The sequence below is a fragment of the Diceros bicornis genome, chromosome 3 (genome assembly GCF_020826845.1).
Source record: "Diceros bicornis minor isolate mBicDic1 chromosome 3, mDicBic1.mat.cur, whole genome shotgun sequence".
Classification (NCBI taxonomy): domain Eukaryota; kingdom Metazoa; phylum Chordata; class Mammalia; order Perissodactyla; family Rhinocerotidae; genus Diceros; species Diceros bicornis.
In genome coordinates, this window is record NC_080742.1 from 28,737,406 (window position 1) to 28,760,177 (window position 22,772).

The following is a 22,772-nucleotide window of genomic DNA, read 5'->3' on the forward strand; positions in this document are numbered from 1 at the left end:
CAAGGACACAAAGATTTCTAAATAAAAAGTCCAACAATGGGGAAATAGATTATTTTTATTATTACTACTACTACTATTCCTATTAGCTAACAAAGTACCATACTAAGCATTTTTTATGCGTTATCTTACTAACTCTAACAATGTTGTGAAATAGGTGTTGTTATTATCCCATTACAGGAAAGAAAAGGAAAGTGTGTCTTAAAGAAGCTAAGCAACCCATCCAAATGGTAATGATAATGATGATGAGGATGGTGGTGATACTGATGGCAACTACCATTCACTGACTGCCACTGTGTGTCCATGGTATTTTAAGTACTTTACTCATATTGGTTTATTTAATCTTCTTACCAAGAATCCAATGATGTTGGTACTCTTTGTCATCCCCATTTTACCAAAGAGGAAATTGAGGCAGAAGGAAGTTAACTAACTAGAATAAAAGAGGTTAAGTCACAGCATTCCAAATATTTAAGTTGGGATTTGAGTGCAGATAGATTGATTTCGGAGGCCACACTCTTATCATAATGCCTATCGAGATCATGTGGTTGGTAGGTAAATGGCAGACCAAGACCCAAATTCAGATCTCATAGACAGTCTCTTAATCACTGAGCAGTATAGCTAATTAGTTAAGCTAATTCCACTTGATGGATTGTCTTGCAGTATGTGATGTTATTATTTACTTTCTTTAGAGCTAAATGGAGTAGATACAAAACACAGAGAGGTTATCAAGGATAAGAAGAAATGAGTTCATTCATCATGTTAGGATCATACCCCTAGCCCCCTCATTTCCCCTGGCTGCCTCCAGGATATGATGGTGACTTCCCAACCGGAAAAATGACAAGGTGGGGGCTGACAGCTTCATTCCAGAAAGAAGGATACAGAACCTAGAGGCAGTATTATTTTAAGTAAGGAGTGTGGACTTCGGAGCCAGACATTCCTTTCAAATCCTGCCTCTTCTGCGTGCTTAGTGAGCCCTTAGTCAAGTCCCTTAACATCTCTAAGCCTCAGTTTCCTCATCTGTAACGTGGAGGAATATGACCCACTCAGAGGCATTGTTGGAGGATTAAATGAGATGATGTATCAACATGTCCTGCACAAAGGGAGCACTTGGTAGTGTGGCAGAGACCCTCCTTTCTCTCAGCCGGCACTCTCCAAACACCTCTTCCTAGGTTAGTAGCAACCCTTGAATACCTAATGCTCTCATCTTGCATCCGTGCCCCTCTGGAGTCTACAACCGTGAATATCCCTTGTACTCAACCAACTAAGAGTTTTCTACCCTCCCCTCACTCCAAACCCAGTCCAGCCTGGCCTCAAATGCAAATAATGTTGAATAATTTTAAAGTAATTTAAGAATTGGGGATACATGTCTTGAGGTGTTTTGTTTGCTCACCTGCATCACCATTGACACCATCTAAATAAGTGAGGTCTTCTTGGTCAGGGGTTGGAGGGTCTGTATATTTTCAAAGTGTTCGTTTCTTTTTTTTTTTTTAATTGAAGTAACATTGGTTTATAACATTATATAAATTTCAGGTGTACATCATTTTTCGACTTCTGTATAGACTATATCATGTTCACCACTGAAAGTCTAGTTGCCATCCATTACCATACACTTGTACCCCTTTACCCCTTTCTCCCTCACCCACCCCCTTCCACCCTGGTAAGCAGCAGTCTGTTCTTGGTATCCATGTGCTTGTTTGTTGTTTATCTTCCACATGTGAATGAAACCATACAATAATTTTCTTTCTCTGACTTATTTTGCTTAATGTCATACCCTCAAGGTCCATCCATGTTGTTGCAAATGGCAAGATTTCATCTTTTTTATAGCTGAGTAGTATTCCATTGAATATATATACTACATCCTTATCTCTTCATCCGTTGATGGCTACTTAGGTTGCTTGCAAGTCTTGGCTATTGTGAATAATGCTGCAATGAACATAGGGGTGCATATATATTTTCAAATTAGTGTTTTCATGTTCTTTGGACAAATACCCAGAAGTGGAATAGCTGGATCACATGGTCGTTTTATTTTTAATTTGTTGAGGAATCTCCATACTGTTTTCCACACAAGCTGCACCAATTCACATCCCCATCAGCAGGGTACGAGGATTACCTCTTCTCTACATCTTCTCCAACACTTTTTATTTCTTGTCTTTTTAATAATAGCCATTCTGATGGGTGTGGGATGATATCTCATTGTGGTTTTGATTTGCATTTCCCTAATAATTAGTGATGTTGAACAACTTTTCATGTGCCGGTTGGCCATCTGTATATCTTCTTTGGAAAAATGTCTGTTCAGATCCTCTGCCCATGTTTTGATCAAGTTGTTTTCTTTGTTGTTGTTGAGTTGTATGGGTTCTTTATATATTTTGGATGTCAACCTCTTATCAGATATATGATTTGTAAATATCTTCTCTCAATTAGCAGCTTGTCTTTTTGTTTTGTTGACAGTTTCCTTTGCCACGCAGAGGCTTTTTAATTTGATGTAAACCCATTTCTAATCAAGTAACAGACCTTTCCATAGTACATATTATTAAGAGAATCAAATTCTGTTTTACATTATGAACACGCCATAACAAAATGAATTGCCGTGTACTGTACTACAGTTGTACCTGCCACTTTAGTTGGATCTCTTAATTCTGAAGTCAGCAACAGAAGAGCCTATTAAGGAAGAAATGAGTTTCTACCATTTTTACCTGTCAAAAGATAGAAAGATACTCTTTCAAAGGCCTCTTGGGGAAACCTAGCCCATCAGTTCAAGTAGGCAGTGGTTTAAGGCTTCCTCAGTGAATCATTTAGTAGAGGACAGTGAGTTTTATGACTTATGTCTCATTAAATTGCACTCATGCAAGCATGGTACGTGGAATGAGAAAGTGCTGGAAATGAGGGTGATTGTTCTTGGACTCAAGTCTGGTACTTTAAGGGACTACGGATGACCTTGATCATATGGTTGCTGCCACATTTTGACAAGGCTGGTAGGAGAAAGAAAAACACAAATGGATCTGTTTGTAAATTACAGTGTAGTCTGAAAATGCTTCTACCGAGGACAATCTTTTACAAGTAAGACTGTGAGCCAACTGCGTGTGCGCTGCCTCTAAAGCAATGTAGCAAAAGAAGAGCGGTAGTGAGCATTTTGTTCCTTTTTGAATTTCACATATACTAAAAGAATGATTCCCCCAGACTCTTAGGCAGCAGCACCATTGGCCCAAATCCTAATTTTTTATCTTTCAAAAATGCCTATTCACCCTCAACCTCTGTTCCTCAACTTGTTGCACTGTGAGCCTGTTTTAATCATCAGAAACAATAAGGCAGAGGTGGCTGAATATTAAAAAAATCTAGGCGAGCTCTTTGAAAGGACTAAGTTACCTAACTTTTTTGTGAATGTGATCATTAGAAGACTTTGCCCCTTGGTTGGACTGGCCCTTTGCTCCTGTCTGTTGGCAGCAGTCTTGTAAGCCTGTCCTCTGTCCCGGGTAACCTGTCAGCAGGAGAGTGGGGGCACAGCAGAGAGGGAATGATGAGATGCTGCCTTTTTGAGAGATCAGAGGAAGAGCAGCTGCTGACAGCTTCAACTGTGTAGAAGGCCACACCATGTCAACGTCTAGATGCCTAACTTTCAGGAAACTTTATCCTTTACTGAAAATAATAAACCATCCTGGCAATGTTTTGTGATGTGTTGATAATCCAGAGTGAAAACAACTTCTCAAGAAATAACAAAACAGGATGGTCTTATAGAAGTGTGATGGAGAATAGGAAGAAATACCTGTTGTTGGCCCAACCCCTGATTTGTCTGAGCATCTTTAATCTCCATTTTGTCCTTCACATGAGGACAGAATTTGTGGTCAAAGGTCATCATATGTGTTTAAATTATTTTTTACAGTATAATCTAATGGGAGCCCGTTAGATCTCCAGAGTCTGGAGACCATCCCTTCTCCCCTCCCCCTGCCAGTCACCATTAGCTGTGTGACCCCTGCAAGTCACTCAACCTGTTCCAGACACCATTCGTATATCTCTGTATAAATCAGGGTTTATTATTCATTGTATCACATTTCATATTCATCTAGGCTGAAGCCCCCTCCCCCTAACAGCTCTGAACATTGTAAACTCTCTGTCCAAACTATCATGATGCAGGATAAATTAGAGTTTGTGTGTTTCTCACCTGGAGCTCATCTCTTTTTTTCCTTGGCAACTTAGGCAGGCAAAAGATCTCTTGGTACCAACCCTACCCTTTCCTGTTCAACTGTGGAGATAACAGTAAGTATCAGTGTCTCAGTCAGTACTGGCTGCTGTAACAGAATGCCATGGACTGAGTGGCTTAAACAACATTTATTCCTCACAGTTCTAGAGGCTGGAAGCCCAGGATTAGCTGCCAGCTGGTCAGATCCTTGGTGAGGTCCCTTTTCCTGATTATGTCTTTACATGGCTTTCCTTGGAGTGTGCATGACCAGAGATCCTGTGTCTCCTCCTCTTTCTACAAGGACCTTAATCCCATCATGAGGGCTCCACCCTCCTGACCTCATCTAATCCTAATTATCTCCCAAGACCTCACCTCCAAATACTATCACATTGGGGGATAGAGTTTCGACATATTAGTTTTGGGGGGACACAAACGTTTAAGTCCATAGCAATAAGTGTTTGGAAAAAACTGACTAAGGGATGAGGAAGAATTAGGTATATATCTGCTTTAGAATTAATCTCTTAGCTGATTCATATATAACCCACAATGCATAACTGTCATAATTTCTAGTTATTGGCAAATAATTGGCCAAATATGCCTTTGATGCAGAAATGCATTAAAATATAATGTGTAGTTAACCAGATAGCTCACAATAATCTAAGCTGGTGCTGATAAGGCTAAATTAACACCACTTTAGAATTTAAAATCAAGAATAACAGCAATTGGGGCCTGGCCCAGTGGCATAGTGGTTGAGTTCACGTGCTCTGCATCAGCCGCCCGGGGTTCGCTTGTGCGACCCGGGCGTGGACCTAAGCACTGCTCATCAAGCCATGCTGTGGTGGCGTCCCACTTATAAAATAGAGGAAGATTGGCACAGATGTTAGCTCAGGGCCAATCTCCCTCACCAAAAAAAAAACAACAGCAGCAATTGAAAGTTACAGCCAACTCTTTGTGCCACCAATGATGAGCCCATAGCTCAGTGTTGTCCAGGGAACTGCAAAACTCCAACCTCTTGACGTGATGGGGTTGTCAGGAGCGTCCAAAGTTGTCAAGATTTGCGTGGCAGCCATACCTCCTGAGAGATTACCTCATTTTCAACTCTGAGTAATTTACTAATTTTAGATTTTGAATACCAGATTTTAGCATTGGTATTCTCAATACCAGTTTTTGACCCACTGAATCTGTTAGGAGTAAGTCCCATTTGTAGGTGAAAGTCTGTGGTGTTGTATGTCAATTGCCAAGAGAGTGTTGCATTGGGAGGGGAAGTCTATTCTCCACCAGGAGTAGGCCTGTGGGGCCTGGTGGACCTAGGGCTCATGATGAAGGTCACCATTTATCAGGGACTGTCTTTTACATAGTTGTATCCTAGCTTCTAGCACAGCCCTTAGCAATAACAGGTTCACGATAACTTTTTATAAATAAATATGTAATAATATACACATATATTGAAATTGTAATAGTATGTATTTATATGTTGCAAAAACTATAATAAAATATTGGAAATGTAGGACATTCTATAGAACTATCTTGACCTAAATTTTTTAACAGCCCTTCTGCCAATAAACTTACCAGAGGTTTAGTTGTAACCCACACATTCCTGCACATCCCATTCAAAGCTCTAACTATAACAGCATCTTTTTTTAGAACAGGGAAATGTATGGATTTCCTTTTGATAGGCAGGCCCTGACCTACATACCTCCAATAGAGGCACTGCTGTTACTCCCAGCACAGCACGGGAGAGAGGCTCTGTTCTGCTCTCCCTCCCCCAACCCCGACACAACAGCACAGGGGAAGGGGCACTTCCTGTCAGTACTCTTCACTGCTTCCAGGAACCCCCTGTTCTGCCTCTCCAGTGCCCCGTACTAAGTACAAGTAGATGCTTCCCTGAAAGAAGAGGTAAAATAGTTGTGAAGAGGAGAAAGAAAATACAAGCCTGTCACCTGGTAGAGCCACCCTTTGGTCAGCCTCCTGACCCCGCCTTGCCGTTGCTCCCCCTTAACCAGGGCTAAAAGTACAGAGAAAATGATTCATACTTTGACCACCCTTTACCCCTTCTGAGAGAGCTCCTGTCGCTTCTCCCAGCTCACAGCCCCCTTTCTATTCTTGGCCTCAGTCTCCATCCTGGCGTCCCCTGGGCTTGGCAGCCTCAGGCCAGCGTGTTGGTCCTCTGGGCTGGAGGTGGTGCCCCAGACTAGAGCTTGGTGAGTCTTGGGGACAGGATCCTGTCCTGCTCCCTGGCCGCCTCCATAGGAAGAGTGTTGTGATTTCCACAGTGGCTGCATTTTTATCAGAAACGCTATTGTGCAGAGTGGTTTGGCTCTATAGTGCTTTTTGGTTTGTTATGAATTTAACAGACTTTCGTGTATCAGCCAGGGGACTAACCACCATGTAGAAAACTGTTTGTTTGGGAAAATGTATTGTGAGTCCCAAACAGCTGTTGGAACACAACTCCATTTTTGGTGCCAATGTTTTATTTTTGCACTATGGAATTTTATAGCAGTAAGGGGATAATAAGATCTCTGCTGAGCTGTCAACCTGCCATTTTTACATGATGCAATTTTCCTTCCTGAATCCTGGGCAGAAACTTATAAACAACACAAATGCCCATCAATAAGAGAGTGGATGAATAATATTCCATTCAACATAATAGTCACACAAGAGTTTGGGTGAATCTTAGCAGTATAATGTTAAGTGAAAAAAAATAATTCCAAAAGATTAGCTATAGCGTTATATCCTGTATATAAAATTTAAAATAATTTAAATTAAAATATTTTATAATCTTTATAAGGACAATAAAGATATATAAAAAGGAAAAGTAGGGGCTGGCCTGATGGCGTAGTGGTTAAGTTCAGTGCACTCTGCTTCGGCGGCCCGGGTTTGCGGGTTTGGATCCCTGGTACAGACCTACACTGCTCATCAAGCCATGCTGTGGCGGCGACCCACATACAAAATAGAGGAAGATTGGCACAGATGTTAGGCCAAGGCAAATCTTCCTCAAGCAAAAAGAGGAAGATTGGCAACATATGTTAGCTCAGGGCTAATCTTCCTCACCAAAAAAAAAAAAAAAAAAAAAGGAGAGGTAGAGAATAATGGAATAGCGAATATGATTCAGGATGGAGCTCACTTCCAGTGGGGGAGGCTTGCACAGAGCCTGAGCCATAGGATTAGATATGGTTGTTGTTAAATAACCTTGTTCTTTCTGGGGGTCCAAAGAAAGGAAAACTAATAAATGCATTGTTTTCTCTTTGGTTTGAGGGATAAACAGTTCTGTTACTTTTGTCAAGATCGAATAAAAGTGACAAAATTGGTTTTCTTAGTAAATAGCTGTATGGGAGTGTCACTACTTGACTTTGAAACCAATCTAAGCATGTCCAGTAGGTCAGCGGAAGCATGGCAGCACCTGCTGGGGGAAAACAGTCACTTGGCTGGCGAGGTCGCCTGGCTGACCACTCAGCTTCAGTCTGTCGATCTTTGCTGGTCTTGCATACATAAGATGCTTTAGGAGTCAACCGAGACGAGTTAACATTTATTAATGTTAATAATGTTGCTCCAGCGTCTGAGTGATAAGGTGGGAAAGGCACCAGCCATAAGGTTGTGTCCTGGTTCTGTTCTCTCTTTCCAGGACCTCGACAGGTGCCCCTCTTTGCAGTATAGTTTTCTCGTCTGCAAAGTAGCCAATATTGTCCTGTTTTAACGAGTTGATCACAACTCATAAGAAATAATAGGTGTAAAATTGCGAACAGTAAAGCATGTAAAATTATTATTGCTGCAAGTAGACATATTTCCACTTTTTCTGTTCATTTCATATTTTACATGTATAAAATGTCCATTTTGAGTGTCATTTATAAATAATACTTTGTAAATGGTCATTTTACTCTGCAGTAGGCTGAAGAACAAACATCCAAAGATATTAGACCCTAATCCCTGGACCTATAATTTTACCTTATTTGGAAAATGGTTTTTTCTGATGGGATTAAGTTAAGGATCTTGAAATGGAAAGATTATCCTGTATTATCCAGGTGGGCCCTAAATGCAGTCATCAGCGTTCTTATAAGAGAGAGGCAGAAGGAGATTTGATACAGAAGAGAAGGCAGTGTGAAGATGGAGGCAGAAATTGGAGTGTTATGGCCACACACCAAGGAATGCTCTTAGCCACCAGAAGCTGGAAGAAGCAAGATGCGAATTCTCCCCTAGAGCCCCTGGGGGGAGAGTGACCCTGCTGACATCTTGGTTTCTGCCCATTGAAACTGATTTCCAACTTCTGACTCCAGAACTTTGAAAGGATTAATTTTTGTTGTTTTAAGCCAACAAGTTTGCCGTTATTTGTTATAGCACCCACAGGAAACTAATACATTCATATTAACATGTTTTTGAAGCTAATATAATTTCCTAAAACACACTTGAGGATGTCAGAGTTTCATAGTGTTATGAGTCAGTTTAATAGCTTTGTCATTTTTAATTTTAATGTAATAAAAATGAATATTTAAAATACTACATTTCTGAGTGCATAAGTTATAGTTATGCATTTTTGCATCTACCAATAATCAGCACACTGGCTTGCACACAGTCGATGCTCAGTAAATAGGAAAACTACTTTCATTCAAGAAAAAAGAAGATGGTGATCAATTTGGGCATGTGTTATATGTCATACATGACACATATATGTTCATAGAATTTTAATTGGCCTCAAATTTGCAGCTGAAGTGAAGAGCATCAATGGATGAACTGAGAAGTTTATTAGTATTATTATTGTTATTCACATCCTGCCAGTTTCCAGAAATGATTTGAAAGAAGCCTCTTGCCGTAGGAGACACCTAGGGTATAAGACTGTTAAAATAAGTACAGGAAAACAGGTGCTGGTGGATGAGCTCTGGCTTACAGAATGTGAGCTGGTCCTGCATGCAGTCATTCTCACCTGTTGTAGTTCCTAAGATGAGGTGCCCACACCCCTGAACTTGAAATTGCCCACAACCTCACCTTTCTAAATGCCATTTGAACAAATAAGCTTACGTAGGTACTCTAGATGAAGGTGTACCTATGACCATAACTTCCTCTCTACTGCTCATGCTTTTTAGGGTGAAAAATCTAGTTAGAATGAATTGTTTAAAGCAGCGCTTCTCAAACTTCAGTGTGCCTGTGAATCACCAGGGTTCACGTTGAATTCTGGGTTGTGTTCGTCAGGTCGGGAGTGGGGCCTGAGCTGCTTTCTGCCAGTGATGCTGATGCTGCTAGTTCATGGACCACACTTTGAGCAGCAGGCTCTAGCATCTAGTGCTCCTGCCTCCAGGTCCCTCTCCCTGGGTTCATTTTTCCCCATTTCGTGCCATTGCCTCAGGCAGTCAGCCTGGTTCTGCTGCATTTGCTTGGCAACATTACACCCCTCCAGCTTCTGCAGCCTCCACCCTCGGGCTCCTGAACTGACATTTCCATCACTGTGGCTCCCACAGTGCACAGTTGGGGACTGACAGTCTGAAGCCATGTCACAATAACATCACTCAGTGAAAAGAAGAGAAAAGGCATTGAGCTGAGAGTGAAATCGATGAGGGAGTCAGAGTCAGAGGGAGATAGGGAATAGAAACAGTAGGAGAAAAGGGAGAGGGAAAAGAATGAAAAAAATGTAGTTGGAGGAAAACGTGTTTTAAATGAGCTGCTTTCACTGTGGAAGTTTCCAGTTAAGAGCATTTTCTAGAGTAGTTTCAAATTTATTTTTTAGTGATCCTCTGATTTCTCTAACCCAACTGCTTGTTTTGTTCATTCATCTACTGAAAATCTTCTGTGGCCCTCTGGATCCAGGCCGAAGATTTAAAGAAAAATAAGATCTCTAAACCATCTAACTAAAGTGAGCACCTCCAAGAGATTGCCTAGTTGGTTGGGCAAGTCAATGGTCCCAACGTTGCTGCCATTAGAATCACTGGGGAGGTTTAGAAAATTCCACGGACCTCGGCTGCAGCTCAATTAAATCAGAGTCTTTGGGGTGGATCCCAGTCTTTAGTATTTTTTTTTCGTCTTTTTAAATTTTATTTTAATACTTCTCACATGATTCCTGTGTGCAGCCAACCACCACCAAGCCAGACTTTCTAGCAGGTGAATTGAACTCACTTTAAATAAAATTCTAAGAGCTGTCCTTTACTTATTTGGATTCCTTCTCATCTAAACTTTTGCCGTGTTGAAAACTCTGCACAATATTTTGGAAACACCATCTCTTTTAATCCAGCAGCTTCAGTTGAGCAGCTGATTAAATATTCAAACAGCTGTCTGAAGCCCTGGCAGCTTTTCATTTTCTCAGTCCAGTGGCTCCCCCTGCTGGCCCTTCTCAGGCAAAGCTCCCTGCTCAGGCGACTCGCACTGCAGTTTCTGCTGCTCTGTGAAACACAACCCCAAATCACAGCATTTTAAAGCAGCCTTTCTAATCCCACATCCAACCTGTAGCCACTGGCCGTTGCCAAAAATGAACAGTCAGAACACTCTAACCACTTATCTAGTGGTACTTTAGCTCAGGCCTAGGGAATGATGGAAGAGAGGAACTGTATAGATGTGTATGTGTACACACACACAATATACAGGTACATTTACACACCACATACGTACACACATATGTTTTTCTTATCTTGCTGCTAGAAAATATTCTGATATCAGCCATTAATGGTGCTGGTTCCCTTCTAAATAATTAACACTGATACTTACCTTGGATAGAAAGTGGAGAAGGGAAGCTTTCACCCATACCTTCTCTACCCTCCTTCATTTACCCTTTTCCTTATCCACTCACTTCTCCTCATCTACGACATGTTATAATTACAACCAGATGCAAACAAAGGTGGATGTAAATGCATGACCTCATCTTATCGCCCAAACTCTTTGTTGTAGTATTACATCAGAATTTTACTGCATATGACCCTCGTGTCTGTGGAGGCAGAATTTGATCTTATATCTGAATGCAAAATGTGGTGCAGTCCAACCCTTAGCTCTGATTATCCTCGTGTGGCTGTCTATTCCATTGTACATAGCCCTTGTCATCAGAATGCCCTTCTTTGTTGTATACTAATGTCTTACCCCGTTGGCCTTGTTTTCCATCTGACTCAGCTCAGCATCGGTCAGTCCCCCATCGACATTGCAGGACTTGATCAGCCTATTCGAGGTGGTGTCCCAAACCATTCTTTCTCGTTGAGGATAGACATTTGCAGTGCACCTCATGGGACATGGGCCCACCACCCGTTGACCTTCCTGGGTCCATCTCATAGAAGACTGCCTTATTGGTCTTTGTCCTTCACAGGCAGCACTTGGTACTGGTGCAGCAATGCAGATAGTCTCTGCCTAGTATATAGTATGATTCAGTGATTTAAATCTGTATTAGTTGTTTATTGATGCATAACAATACTACCTCAAACTTAGCAACAATGCACATTTATCATCTCACAGTTCCTGAGGGTCAGGCGTCCAGCATGGCCTAGCTGGGTGCTCTGCTTCAGGGTCTTACAAGCCTGCAATCAAGGTGGCAGCTGGGCCTGCAATCCTAGGTGAGGGTCCCCTGGGGGAGATCTGCTTCCAAGCTCGTGTGGTTGTTGACAACATTCACTTTCTTCAGGCAGTTGGACTGAGGGCCTCAGGTTCTCGCTGGCTGTTGGCTGAGGCCACCTTCAGTTCCTGGTCTCGTGGCCTTCCTAACAGGACTGCTTGCTTCCTCAAAGCCAGCGAGGGAGAGAGTCTCGTAGCAAAATGGGAGTTAGCCTCTTATGCAATATAATCACAGAAGTGACATCTCGTCACTTTTGCTGTGTTCTGTTGATTAGAAGCAAGTCCCTGGTCCCACCCACACTCAAGGGAAAGAGTGTAAACACCGGGAAGCTGGGATTATAGGGCCACCTTAAAGTCAGCCCACCCCAATCTCCTTTGATTTCTACTAGGTGGTCTCAGAGAATTTGTAGTCGGCTAAAAGTCATGAGTCTTTTTTACACAAATTGTTGCCCTCCAGGTCTTCCCATCTTGAACAATTAATTAACAGAACCTAAGTACTGGACTTCATGTTTACTGCTGTTAGGTTTCCCTGTTTCAGCCCGTTATTCCTACCTGATGAAATATTTTGGCGTCCTGACTCAGCCATCAGAATATTACACATCTCTTCTATTTTGTGTCACCTGAGAATGTAAGACATTTTTCTACGTCTTCCTTTAAGTCACTGAAGATATTGATACCTGGTACCTTTTATATATATATATGGGTGTGTGTGTGTGTGTCGGACTGGAGGGAGAGAGAGAATGAAAAAAGCCTTGTTTCTAATACTCAAAACCAGACTCCTTCTAGAGTCTGGTCAGTTGGCTGTGAATCATTTAACACCATCAGAGCCACTTTTCTCTGTCTGATCGTCCTGGGAACGAGATAATACAGCTCTTAAGAGCAGAATCTTTCTTGTCAAACCAACCTGATTTTGAATTTCAGCTCTACCCACTTGGTAATTATTTTTCTAGATAGTGAGCACACAAGCAGGTTAAGAGTTAGGAAGTTCTGCTTTCTCTCTGGCTCGTCTTTGAACTTTATCCCATCTGTTCCAGAGTGGAGTGTGTAATATCCAAGCTGAGTTCTGCTGAGCGTCTTCACAAGTTTCATTTAGGATGTCTCACTGAGGAACCAGAAAAAAATCTTCCAGAACCTGAAGTAGTACAGCTATGAAGCAATCATTATTTTAGAGATGTTGTATGTGTGGGCTTTAAGAGTTTCTGTTTAAAAACCATAAAAGTTACTTGGTTGTTCTCTATTTCCTTTGATTCATTGCTAAGTTGGTTTGAAATCACCAGCACTGCTGTAGAGTGCACATCTCATAAAATGGAAAACCCTCGCGTGGGAACCCAGCAGGTTCCACATCATGTCATTAATACATCTCATGGGAGCCAGTTTTATCTGCATTTGATGGGCCAGATTTCCTCTGTGCTGGAGACTCTGTCAGAGACTCCTCGACCCAGGAAAACCATTAGTAATCCTTGTTCTGCTTGAACCACGGGCATTCTTCAGGGAAAGCCCATGGAATCATTTTTAGCAGGCCTAGGCCCTGTGCTAAAGCAAAAACTAGGGGAAAAATGTGAGAATTAGTGGAATTATTAATAATTGGAAGAGTAAGTAAATATTTCTGACAAACACTAGTTCTTGAACTCCAAGCTCTAGTGCTTTAGATTCGCTTTTTCTCTGTTTGCAAAGTAGATGTTTCAGCAGAGAGGCCCTCTTTATCTTAGCGTCCTCCTCTGCCCGTCGCAGAGGCTGTCCTGATGGTTGGGATCTGTGCCAGCCCTGTCAGCCCATAGGTAAGTCTGGAAGAGTAAGTCTGAGGTCATAAACCCTAGTTCATCAGGGTCAGGCAGGGTAAACCTCTACCGATAAGGTGAGATAGTCCCTTGTTTTTCTTAACATATGCTAGAAGTCCAGGAAATCACAGACATCCCCTTCTGGGACTGTATATGTGTAAATATGAGGAAGTAAGACTATTCCGTATCTCCTATTTTGGCATTTGTTTTCTGCTACCATGTATATAACTAAAGAGTTCCAAATGTTTTCGCCCAATCTTAAATCCATCTCCCAAGATCTGTATCTGCATTTCCAGCTGCCCTTTACACATCCCCTATCTTGACCTGCAGGCATTTCTAACATTTAATAACCTTTAGTCCAAAACTAAACTCATTGCCCTCAGCCCCCACACTTGCTTTATCACGTGCATTCTTGATTTCAGCTAATAACTTCTAGTTCCCTGTAGAATGGCTCTTAAACAGTAAGAAGTGCATTTTACATCATGACTCACAATGCACACACGCACACACACACACACACAGGTATATCTTGAACAAAAGTTTCATAAAACAGTATGTATCTTTACCATGTATGTTACTCTCTGATATCTTCTCTTTATTTCATCTTTTCAAAAATGCTGAGGTTACTGCTCTAAATGAAATTTACAATCCCCCAATGGATCATGCAACTTGCAGTTTGAGAAAACTGAAACAGACTTAAAATGCACTCTTGTGGGATTCAGTATCTGGCTCTAGCCTCCCATCCCATAACCTAGTCTCCAATCCAGTCACGCCGAACTTCATGCTGTTAACGCAGGCAGACTCTTCAGTCAGTCAGTCACTCAGTCAGTCAACATTCCTTGAGTGCGTATTTGGTGCCAGGCACATGGTAGGCACTAGGGATCCAAAGATGACCATCATAGACTCCACTCTGAGGTCCACAGGTCCAGGGGGGAGACAGATGAGTAATCTAACAATGATGAGGCAGTGGGTAGGTCCTAGAATAGAATTCTGCACAAAGCCCTAGGAGATCACAAAGATCTTGGACCAGAGAGTCCAGAAGGTCTTTCAGGAAAAGGTGACCTGTGAGCTGAAGCTAGAAACAGAGATAGGAGTTAACCTGGCTAATCGGGAGCAGGACATTCCAGAAGAAGAAACCACCATGAGAATGCATGGGTCATGAGCAGCATGAGAATGTGGAAAGTATTTTGACATAAGCCTTTCATTATAACCAGAATAATCTGCTGTCACTCCCACTCTTTCTTTTCTTTTTTTAAAAATTATTTTATTGAGGTCATAATAGTTTATAACATTGTGTAATTCCAGGTGTACATTTTTATTTATCGGTTTCTATATAGACTACCTCATGCTAACCACCAGTAGTCTAATTTTTATCTGTCACCATACATATGTGCCCCTTTACCCCTTTCACCCACCCCACAACCCCCTTCCCCTCTGGTAACCACTAATGTGTTCTCTTTATCCATGTGTTTGTTTATCTTCCACACAAGTGAAATCATGCAGTATTTGTCTTTCTCTGTCTGGCTTATTTTGCTTAACCTCATACCCTCAAGGTCCTTCCATGTTGTTGCAAATGGGACGATTTTGTCTTTTTAATGGCTGAGTAGTATTCCATTGTACATACATGCCACATCTTCTTTATCCATTCATCTGTAGAAGGGCACTTGGGTTGCTTCCATGTCTTGGTATGTGAATAATGCTACAATGAACATAGGAGTGCATAAATCTCTTTGAATTGTTGATTTCAAGTTCTTTGGATAAATACCCAGTAGTGGGATAGCTGGATCATATGGTACTTCTATTTTTAATTTTTTGAGAAATTTCCATACTGTTTTCCACAGTGGCTGCACCAGTTTGCATTCCCACCAGCAGTGTAAGAGGGTTCCCTTTTCTCCACATCCTCTCCAACATTTGTTAGTTTTCGTCTTGGTAATTATAGCCAATCTGACATGTGTAAGGTGATATCTCATTGTAGTTTTGATTTGCATTTCCCTAATAATTAGTGATGTTAAACATCGTTTCATGTATCTGTTGGCCATCTGTATATCTTCGGAAAAGCGTCTGTTCATATCTTCTGCCCATTTTTTGATTGGGTTGTTTTTTTGTTGTTAGGTTGTATGAGTTCTTTATATATTTCAGATATATGATTTGCAAATATTTTCTCCCAATTGATGGGCTGTCTTTTACTTTTGTTCGTGGTTTCCTTTGCCTTGCAGAAGCTTTTTAGTCTGATGTAGTCCCATTTGTTAATTTTTTCCTTTCCCTTGCCCGAGTAAACATGGTAATCGGAAAGATGCTGCTAAGACTGATGTCAAAGAGTGTACTGCCTATATTTTCTTCTAGGAATTTTATAGTTTCAGGTCTTACATTCAAGTCTTTAATCCATTTTCAGTTAATTTTTGTGTATGCTGCAAGATAATGGTCTACCTTCGTTCTTTTGCATGTGGCTGTCCAGTTTTCCCAACAGCATTTATTGAGGACACTTTCCTTTCTCCATTGGGTGTTTTTGGCTCCTTTGTCGAAGATTAACTGTCCATAGATGTGTGGTTTTATTTCTGGGATTTCAATTCTGTTCCGTTGATCTGCGTGTCTGTTTTTGTGCCAGTACCATGCTGGATTTTTTTTTTCCCTGAGGAAGATTCACCCTGATCTAACATCCATTGCCAATCTTTTTTTGCTTGAGGAAGATTAGCCCTGAACTAACATCTGTGCCAATCTTCCTCTATTTTTTTGTATGTGGGACACCACCACAACATGACTGGTAGTGGAGTAGGTTTGCACCCCAGATCCAAGACTGCGAACCCGGGCCACCAAAGTGGAGCACGTGGAACCTTAACCACTTGCCCATGGAGCCGGGCTCAGTACCATGCTGTTTTGATTACTATAGCTTTGTAGTATATTTTGAAGTCAGGGACTGTGATGCCTCCAGCTTTGTTCTTTTTTCTCAGGATTGCTTTGGCTACTCGAGGTCTTTTGTTGTTCCATATAAATTTTAGGATTCTTTGTTCTATTGCCGTGAAGAATGTGATTGGGATTCTGATTGGGATTGCCTTGAATCTATAGATTGCTTTAGGTAACATGGACATTTTAACTATGTTTATGGCCAACCATTACTCAACATTCACTCTCCCATTAAATGATCCTCTCCCATGTAGCTTTTCTCCACCTCACGCCCAGGTAGACTCAAGCACATCTCCCTCTGAGCTCTTGCCTTCCTCTCCCCACACCTCTGAGAAAACACTTTTTATGTTGAAGGCAGCTCATCACTGCCCTGTTAATCTGCCTCATGTCCACAGGACATGAGGAGCACCTCAAGGCAGAGCCCCATCTCATCCTTCTGTCTCCTGTGAAGAACACAGTAAATGTTAGCCCAGTGAAGAGATGGAGCAATAAAGGAACAGACATACAAGCCAGGGCACAGGTTTGAGGAGAAGCTGCTTAAAGGAATACGTAGACGACTTTTTAGCATCATAGCATGTCATTTAAGACTGAAAGGGACCTCTGATGTTATAAACCTGCTTATTTCCAGATGTGGGGACCACATTTTAAATGCTGATGGCATCCCAGATGTAATTTTCTTTTGCACTCTTTTATTTGCAAAAGATTGTTTTTGGGCTTTTAGAGAATACTTCTTTTTCCTTCTAACTTATAAGTATCTTGGTAGTGGAATTTCTTAGTTAGTTAATATAAATGAAAATCCGACCTCAGAGACAGCACACACCCACTTTCCCAAGTGCACAAGTAGCCTATCATCTCCAACCATATATTTAACCCGAATTGCCTTTCCCAAAAAGGCTTTTACAGGAAGCAAAATTAATTTTTAATTCTTCTTCGCCTTCACCCACTTTCTGCCCACTTTGTATTTCCTGTGCAAATGGCCCAGGAGTTGTAGGCAGGAGAAGAATTTGAGGTCTGGAATCTCATCAGTCAATGCTGTAAAAACTCAAAAAAAGTCTTATGTATTTTCTTTTTGGAGATAATTTTTATGAGATGGCCATAATATTTGGTAATCATTTTGAAACAGAACACTGGATATGGATGAGGAGAGTGCCTATGAAAAAGTTTTGCTAGCACAAACGTTGTGGAAACAGGTAATCAGGGCAACAATCATACTTTTATTAGGAGTGAGAGAATAAGGTTCAAGTTCTGGCTGGACTTTCCATTGTTTATGAACCTTCAGAGGGTCTATTTCACGTGTGATGGATTGGTTGTGATCAGATCATGATTTTGGGCTGAAAGCCCCTCCCTTTCGTTGCTAAAGTCCTTCATGTCCTTCGTGCAGAATTCAATGTGAGCTCGAAGTGGAGCGTTCCCCAGGTGAGCTGTGAGCGCTGCCCGCAAACCTGGTTGTCCCCATCTCTTGAAATCTGGTCGGAATTAGTGAAAAGAAAGGGGGACATGCCTTTTGCAGGGATCCTGTTAGTGTAGTTGTTCACGTCGGACACAATGTCTTTGTCTCTTTTCCTGTCTTACGGCTCTTCCAGGCCTCTCGCCTGTCTCCTTCCCCGCCCACCTAGCCCGTCATTGTGTGGCCTGGTTTGTGTAGATCTGCCTATTAATGTTAGTATTAATCAGTGCTTGCAAAATTAACCAGTTACAATTTAAAAGAATTGTATTATCTGATCCCCTGAACCCAGATTCAGTGTGTCACGGAGGAACATAATGCATGTTTAACCCTGACTCGCCAGAGTAGGAGGCAGTGAGCGAGACACTTGCTGTGTGCCACCCTTTGACATCCCAGCCCTGTCCCCCTCAGTAAATAACCGCATAAATAATCAGAGTTCTGTATTTCCTTGTTGCCTAGTAGTACCTGCTAATCCTCACAGAGGACGTGAACATGCTTCATTTCCTCCCGTGATATCTGCCCTTCCTCTTTTGCCAGCTCTGGCTTTACGTTTCGTCCTGTCTAACCTGTTTGACTATCCGTGTTGGTCCATCATAGTTTGAGTTACAGGGAGTCACTGTGGAAATAGTGGGCAGGCTAGATTCTCCCACATGGCCAGAGCATCCCTGACCTGACCCCGTGTTTTATGGGTGCTTTGAATAACATCTAAGCCTTACAGAGTGCTTACTACCTGCCGGGTGGTGTTCTTGCCACAGGTGAGGCAGGTGCTGTTATCCTCTCCAGTTTCTGAGAGAGGGAATTGAAGCTCAGTGAGGTGGTTTCTTGCCCAAGGTCACATGGTTAATAAGCAGGGGAGCAAGGATTTGAACTCAAGGAGTCTGTCCCCAGGGCCTGGTCTCTTAACCCTTCAAGTCCTCTGTTCTCAGTCGGTGATTTACCTTGATCATTGAGTGTAACAGCAATAGACAGTGGGACTGAAAATTCAAATGGAGTGTGCCCAGTTACATGTGAGCTGGAAGTGCCCTTTAATTCCTTCGACCAGATCAAACATTGTGGTGATAGACAAGTAAATGGGGAAAGAAGGTGGACGTGTGGATAGAGAAAGGAAAAAGTGTAGGGAGAGCAGTATTTTGGGACATGGACACTATAAGTCACATAATTAAAGATGTTAACTGTAATGAGCAGCACGGCCAGTAGAGAATGTGAGCCTTCCAAGCTGTTTGTTCTGCTTCTTTGAAACCTTATGATGCTCGGATGAGGATGTGGGGGAAGAAATGACAGAATTCTTAGAACTGTTAAATGGTGAGACGTCTGATACTGGAGTGAAGGACAAAAGCTCATGAAAGAATCATGAGGGACACATACATGCTTTATCCAGTTCCACGAAGATGACAACTTATCGTTTTAGTCCATAGCCTACTTATTAAGTTTGGAGTTGATAAAATGCAGCAGACTTAACTTGTCTTACCGCATTCAGCTGCATTTGTTAAAACACAGACGTTCATCTTGGGTGGCGCTTTAGCTGGGTTTGTTTTTACTGAAATAAAATTGCTGGCACACGATAATGGAAAAAAAAATCCAGAGTTTCATCATATGCAGTGTACTGTTTTCTACACTGGAGAATTTTGAGTGCTTTGGAAATAATAAGTCTGTTTCCACAATTTCCTGCTCTCCACTAGGTTCTGGGAACACCAAATGAAGACACGTGGCCTGGAGTTCATTCTTTACCACATTTTAAGCCAGGTATGTTTCATTAATTACACGTGACTGTGCTTCCTATATGCAAAGGGTGAATATGTAAATGTTTCCCTTCAAGTTAATGTGTTACCTTGAAAAATTCTGGTTCCTTTTGTCATTGTGTATTCTGCCTATTAGTGGAGTTGTCCCTTTGTTTTCACAATTCATTTGTCTATAAAGATAGAATTAACGACATCCCTCATGAGAGATGTTCACCATGTGTACATTGTTTGATTTGACTGGCTAATCTTGAAGTAACCATTCATTTCATCATCAGTTAGGCTAGCATTCATGTCTATAAAGGCAAAATTTAAATGAGGGTGCTACAATCCGTCTGTGTGACTTCTTGTAGTAATACAAGAAAAGTATTAAATCATAAAAAGGAAAACATCACATTCTGATTTATTTTTAAAAAACTAGTAGTCTATGGTCAATTAATTTGAGTTTAAATATATAAAATGTTCTGAATGTCCTATTGTACAGCATTCAATCTTTTTAAATGTAAAATATTTAAACACCTAAACTGGAAAATCTGAGAGAAAATGCAGAACTTTTAAATAAGTTGTCACTTTTTGTTTCCAACAGTAGGTGGCAGTCAAGAAACTTTCAGTTTTAATGATTACACTTAACAGAGGAAGAATCTCAAACATAGTTTATTTAATTTTTATAGGAGGGATGAAAGGTTTGGAATTGGAAATTTAATAACAATCAGTGGAATGAATTATTTTAAAATGGTTCTCTTGTTGGTTGTTTTTTTTTCTTTTCTCGGTTACAAAACACGGATTATAAAATGCAGACCCACCATAAAATTACTGAAAGGGATTTTATGAAAGATCTAATAGTCCATTATTTTATGAGAGAAAAGAACTATGAATATTTTCTCTTATGGGATCCAAGTATATTCTTTTTCTCCTCTTCCCCTCTGTTGGGGAACCATCAGGAATAAATTATCAATCCCAAAGAATGACTGAGCTGGGAAACTATTTTTATTCTTAATATTTTTCTTCTGAAAGTGTACAGTGTACTGAGAATTCTTTTATCTTCTTCAGCTGCCTCAAGGACTTTTTGTACTTTTACTGAAATTTTTAAATAACTTCTGTGTTCTAAAAGACTATAGAAACTTAACAACTTAAGATGGGTTTTTTCCTTCTTTTTTTAACCAAGCAAGAAGCAGCCACTAACCGCTCCTGTTGTTCCTAATGGAGTATAAGTGAGACACAGCTCTTTATAAATGCCCCGGGTGTGGCCTCGTACAGAAGGTTAGCTTCCCCATGTTAGTATCTAACGTCTTAAGTCCTAGGGAAGTAAAACAGAGGAGACGCTGAAGAGATTTTAAATGAATAAAGTTAGATGCAGACAGGAACAGTTAAGACAGCCATTTGGCCTGCCAAGTTTCTGCACTAGAAAACATGGAGTCATTTGTTTACTTTGGTGTGAATAGAATTTATCTTCACCAACAACATACAAAAGCATTTATTAAATATGTTCTGGAAAGTACTATGATGTAGTGCAAATTAAGCTAACAGATTGGGAACTTCATGACATCAAGGACTATGCATAGTACATATTTTGGCGTTCAGTTAATGTTTGTTGCCTTGAATTATATTGAATGTTTAAAACAGACATTATTTATGTGACTCTTCTGGTAGACATATATAAATTAGAATGTATGTGTTTAAGTTATTAATATCATATACAAGTGCCACTACAGACACATAATACATAGAAGGTAATGGGGGTCCAGAAGAATACCATGTTTAGATGGTGTAAGGCATGAGTGCTGACAAGCAAGAAAGATAATCCGGGCAAAACTTGGGGCTTGTGGATAAGAGTAGATGTGATGAATGCTTCCTGAGTTGGCTTGAGAAGAGTCAAGGGGAGAAAAGATCATAGACTGAGGCAAAGGAAGCAAATCTATGCGTCTCTTCGTGCACCACTTACCCAGACCATCAGGGAGTCCTGCTCTCTGACCTCCTGGACCTCATACTCCAGGGGAAGAAGGTACACGTTCCCAGAGGCAAAAAATATCAGTGCTAGAGTCCACTTGCCCCACTCCCACTCTCCACCTCCTTATTCTACCCCCAAAGGGTGCCTTAGAAAGTCTGAGGGAAAACAGAAACGTCTGAGCCATGAGGACATGCTTCGTTTTGTTTTGTTTAATAGATTTTATTTTTTAGAGCAGTTTTAGATTCATAGCAAAATTGAGAAGGTACAGAGATTTCCCATATACTCCCTGGCTCCACACAAGCACAGCCTCCCCATTATCAACATCATCCACTATTGTGGTACATTTGTTAAAATTAATGGACCTCTGTTAACACATCATTATCACCCAAAGTCCATAGTTTACATTAGGATTCATTCTTGGTGTTGTACATCCCACAGGTTTGGACAAATGTACAATGAACGACATGTATCCACCATTATAGTGTCATACAGAGTAGTTTCGCTGCCCTAAAAAATCCTCTGTGCTCTGCCTATTCATCCCTCCCTCCTCCCCAACTCGTGGCACACTGATCTTTTTACTGTCTCTACAGTTTTGCCTTTTCCAGAATGTCGTGTAGTTGGAATCATATAAGATGTTTGCCTTTTCAAATGGGCTTCTTTTACTTAGTAATATGCATTTAAGTTTCCTCATGGCTTGATAGCTGATTTCTTTTTAGCAATGAATATTCCATTGTCTGGATGTACCACAGTTTATTTATCCATTCACCTACTGAAGGACATCTTGATTGTTCCAAGTCTTTGCACTTGTGAATAAAGCTGCTATAAATATCTGTGTGCAGATTTTTGTGTGGACATAAGTTTTAAACTCCTTTGAGTAAATACCAAGGAGTGAGATTGCTAGATCAGACGTACGTTGCTTAATTTTTGAAGATTATAAATTTAAGCAATTCAAAATATCCAACAATATAAAATAGCAGCATAGTGCGAAGCCTCCCCTCCCCTGTCTGTCGTCTGCCCACTTCCCCAGAACCGCTGCCCCCACCGCAGTCCCCCGTTTTATTAGTTTCTTATGTTTCTTTTCTTTATGTGAATGTAAGACATTGCGAATATATAGTTTTATATTTCCCATATTAAACACAATTCGGGGTCTTGCTTTTCTCGTTAATGTATCCTGTCAGTCTTCTCATGTCACCATAGAGAGGAGCCAGTGAGGCGTCCCTCTTCCCTTACAGCTGCATCATTTTCCATTGTACGAATGTCACCTGTTCGCTACTTAAGGCTA

General features: G+C 41.0%; 1 protein-coding gene across 4 annotated transcripts in view; it reads left to right on the forward strand.

Annotated features, from left to right (window-relative positions):
• Nucleotides 1-22,772, forward strand: part of CDK14 (cyclin dependent kinase 14) — a 537,486-nt gene that overhangs the window by 378,132 nt on the left and 136,582 nt on the right. For all 4 annotated transcript variants that reach the window (XM_058525247.1, XM_058525237.1, XM_058525217.1 and 1 more), the window contains one exon: nucleotides 19,486-19,549. In XM_058525247.1, the coding sequence (XP_058381230.1) occupies nucleotides 19,486-19,549 (64 nt within the window). The remainder of the gene's footprint in view (nucleotides 1-19,485; nucleotides 19,550-22,772) is intronic.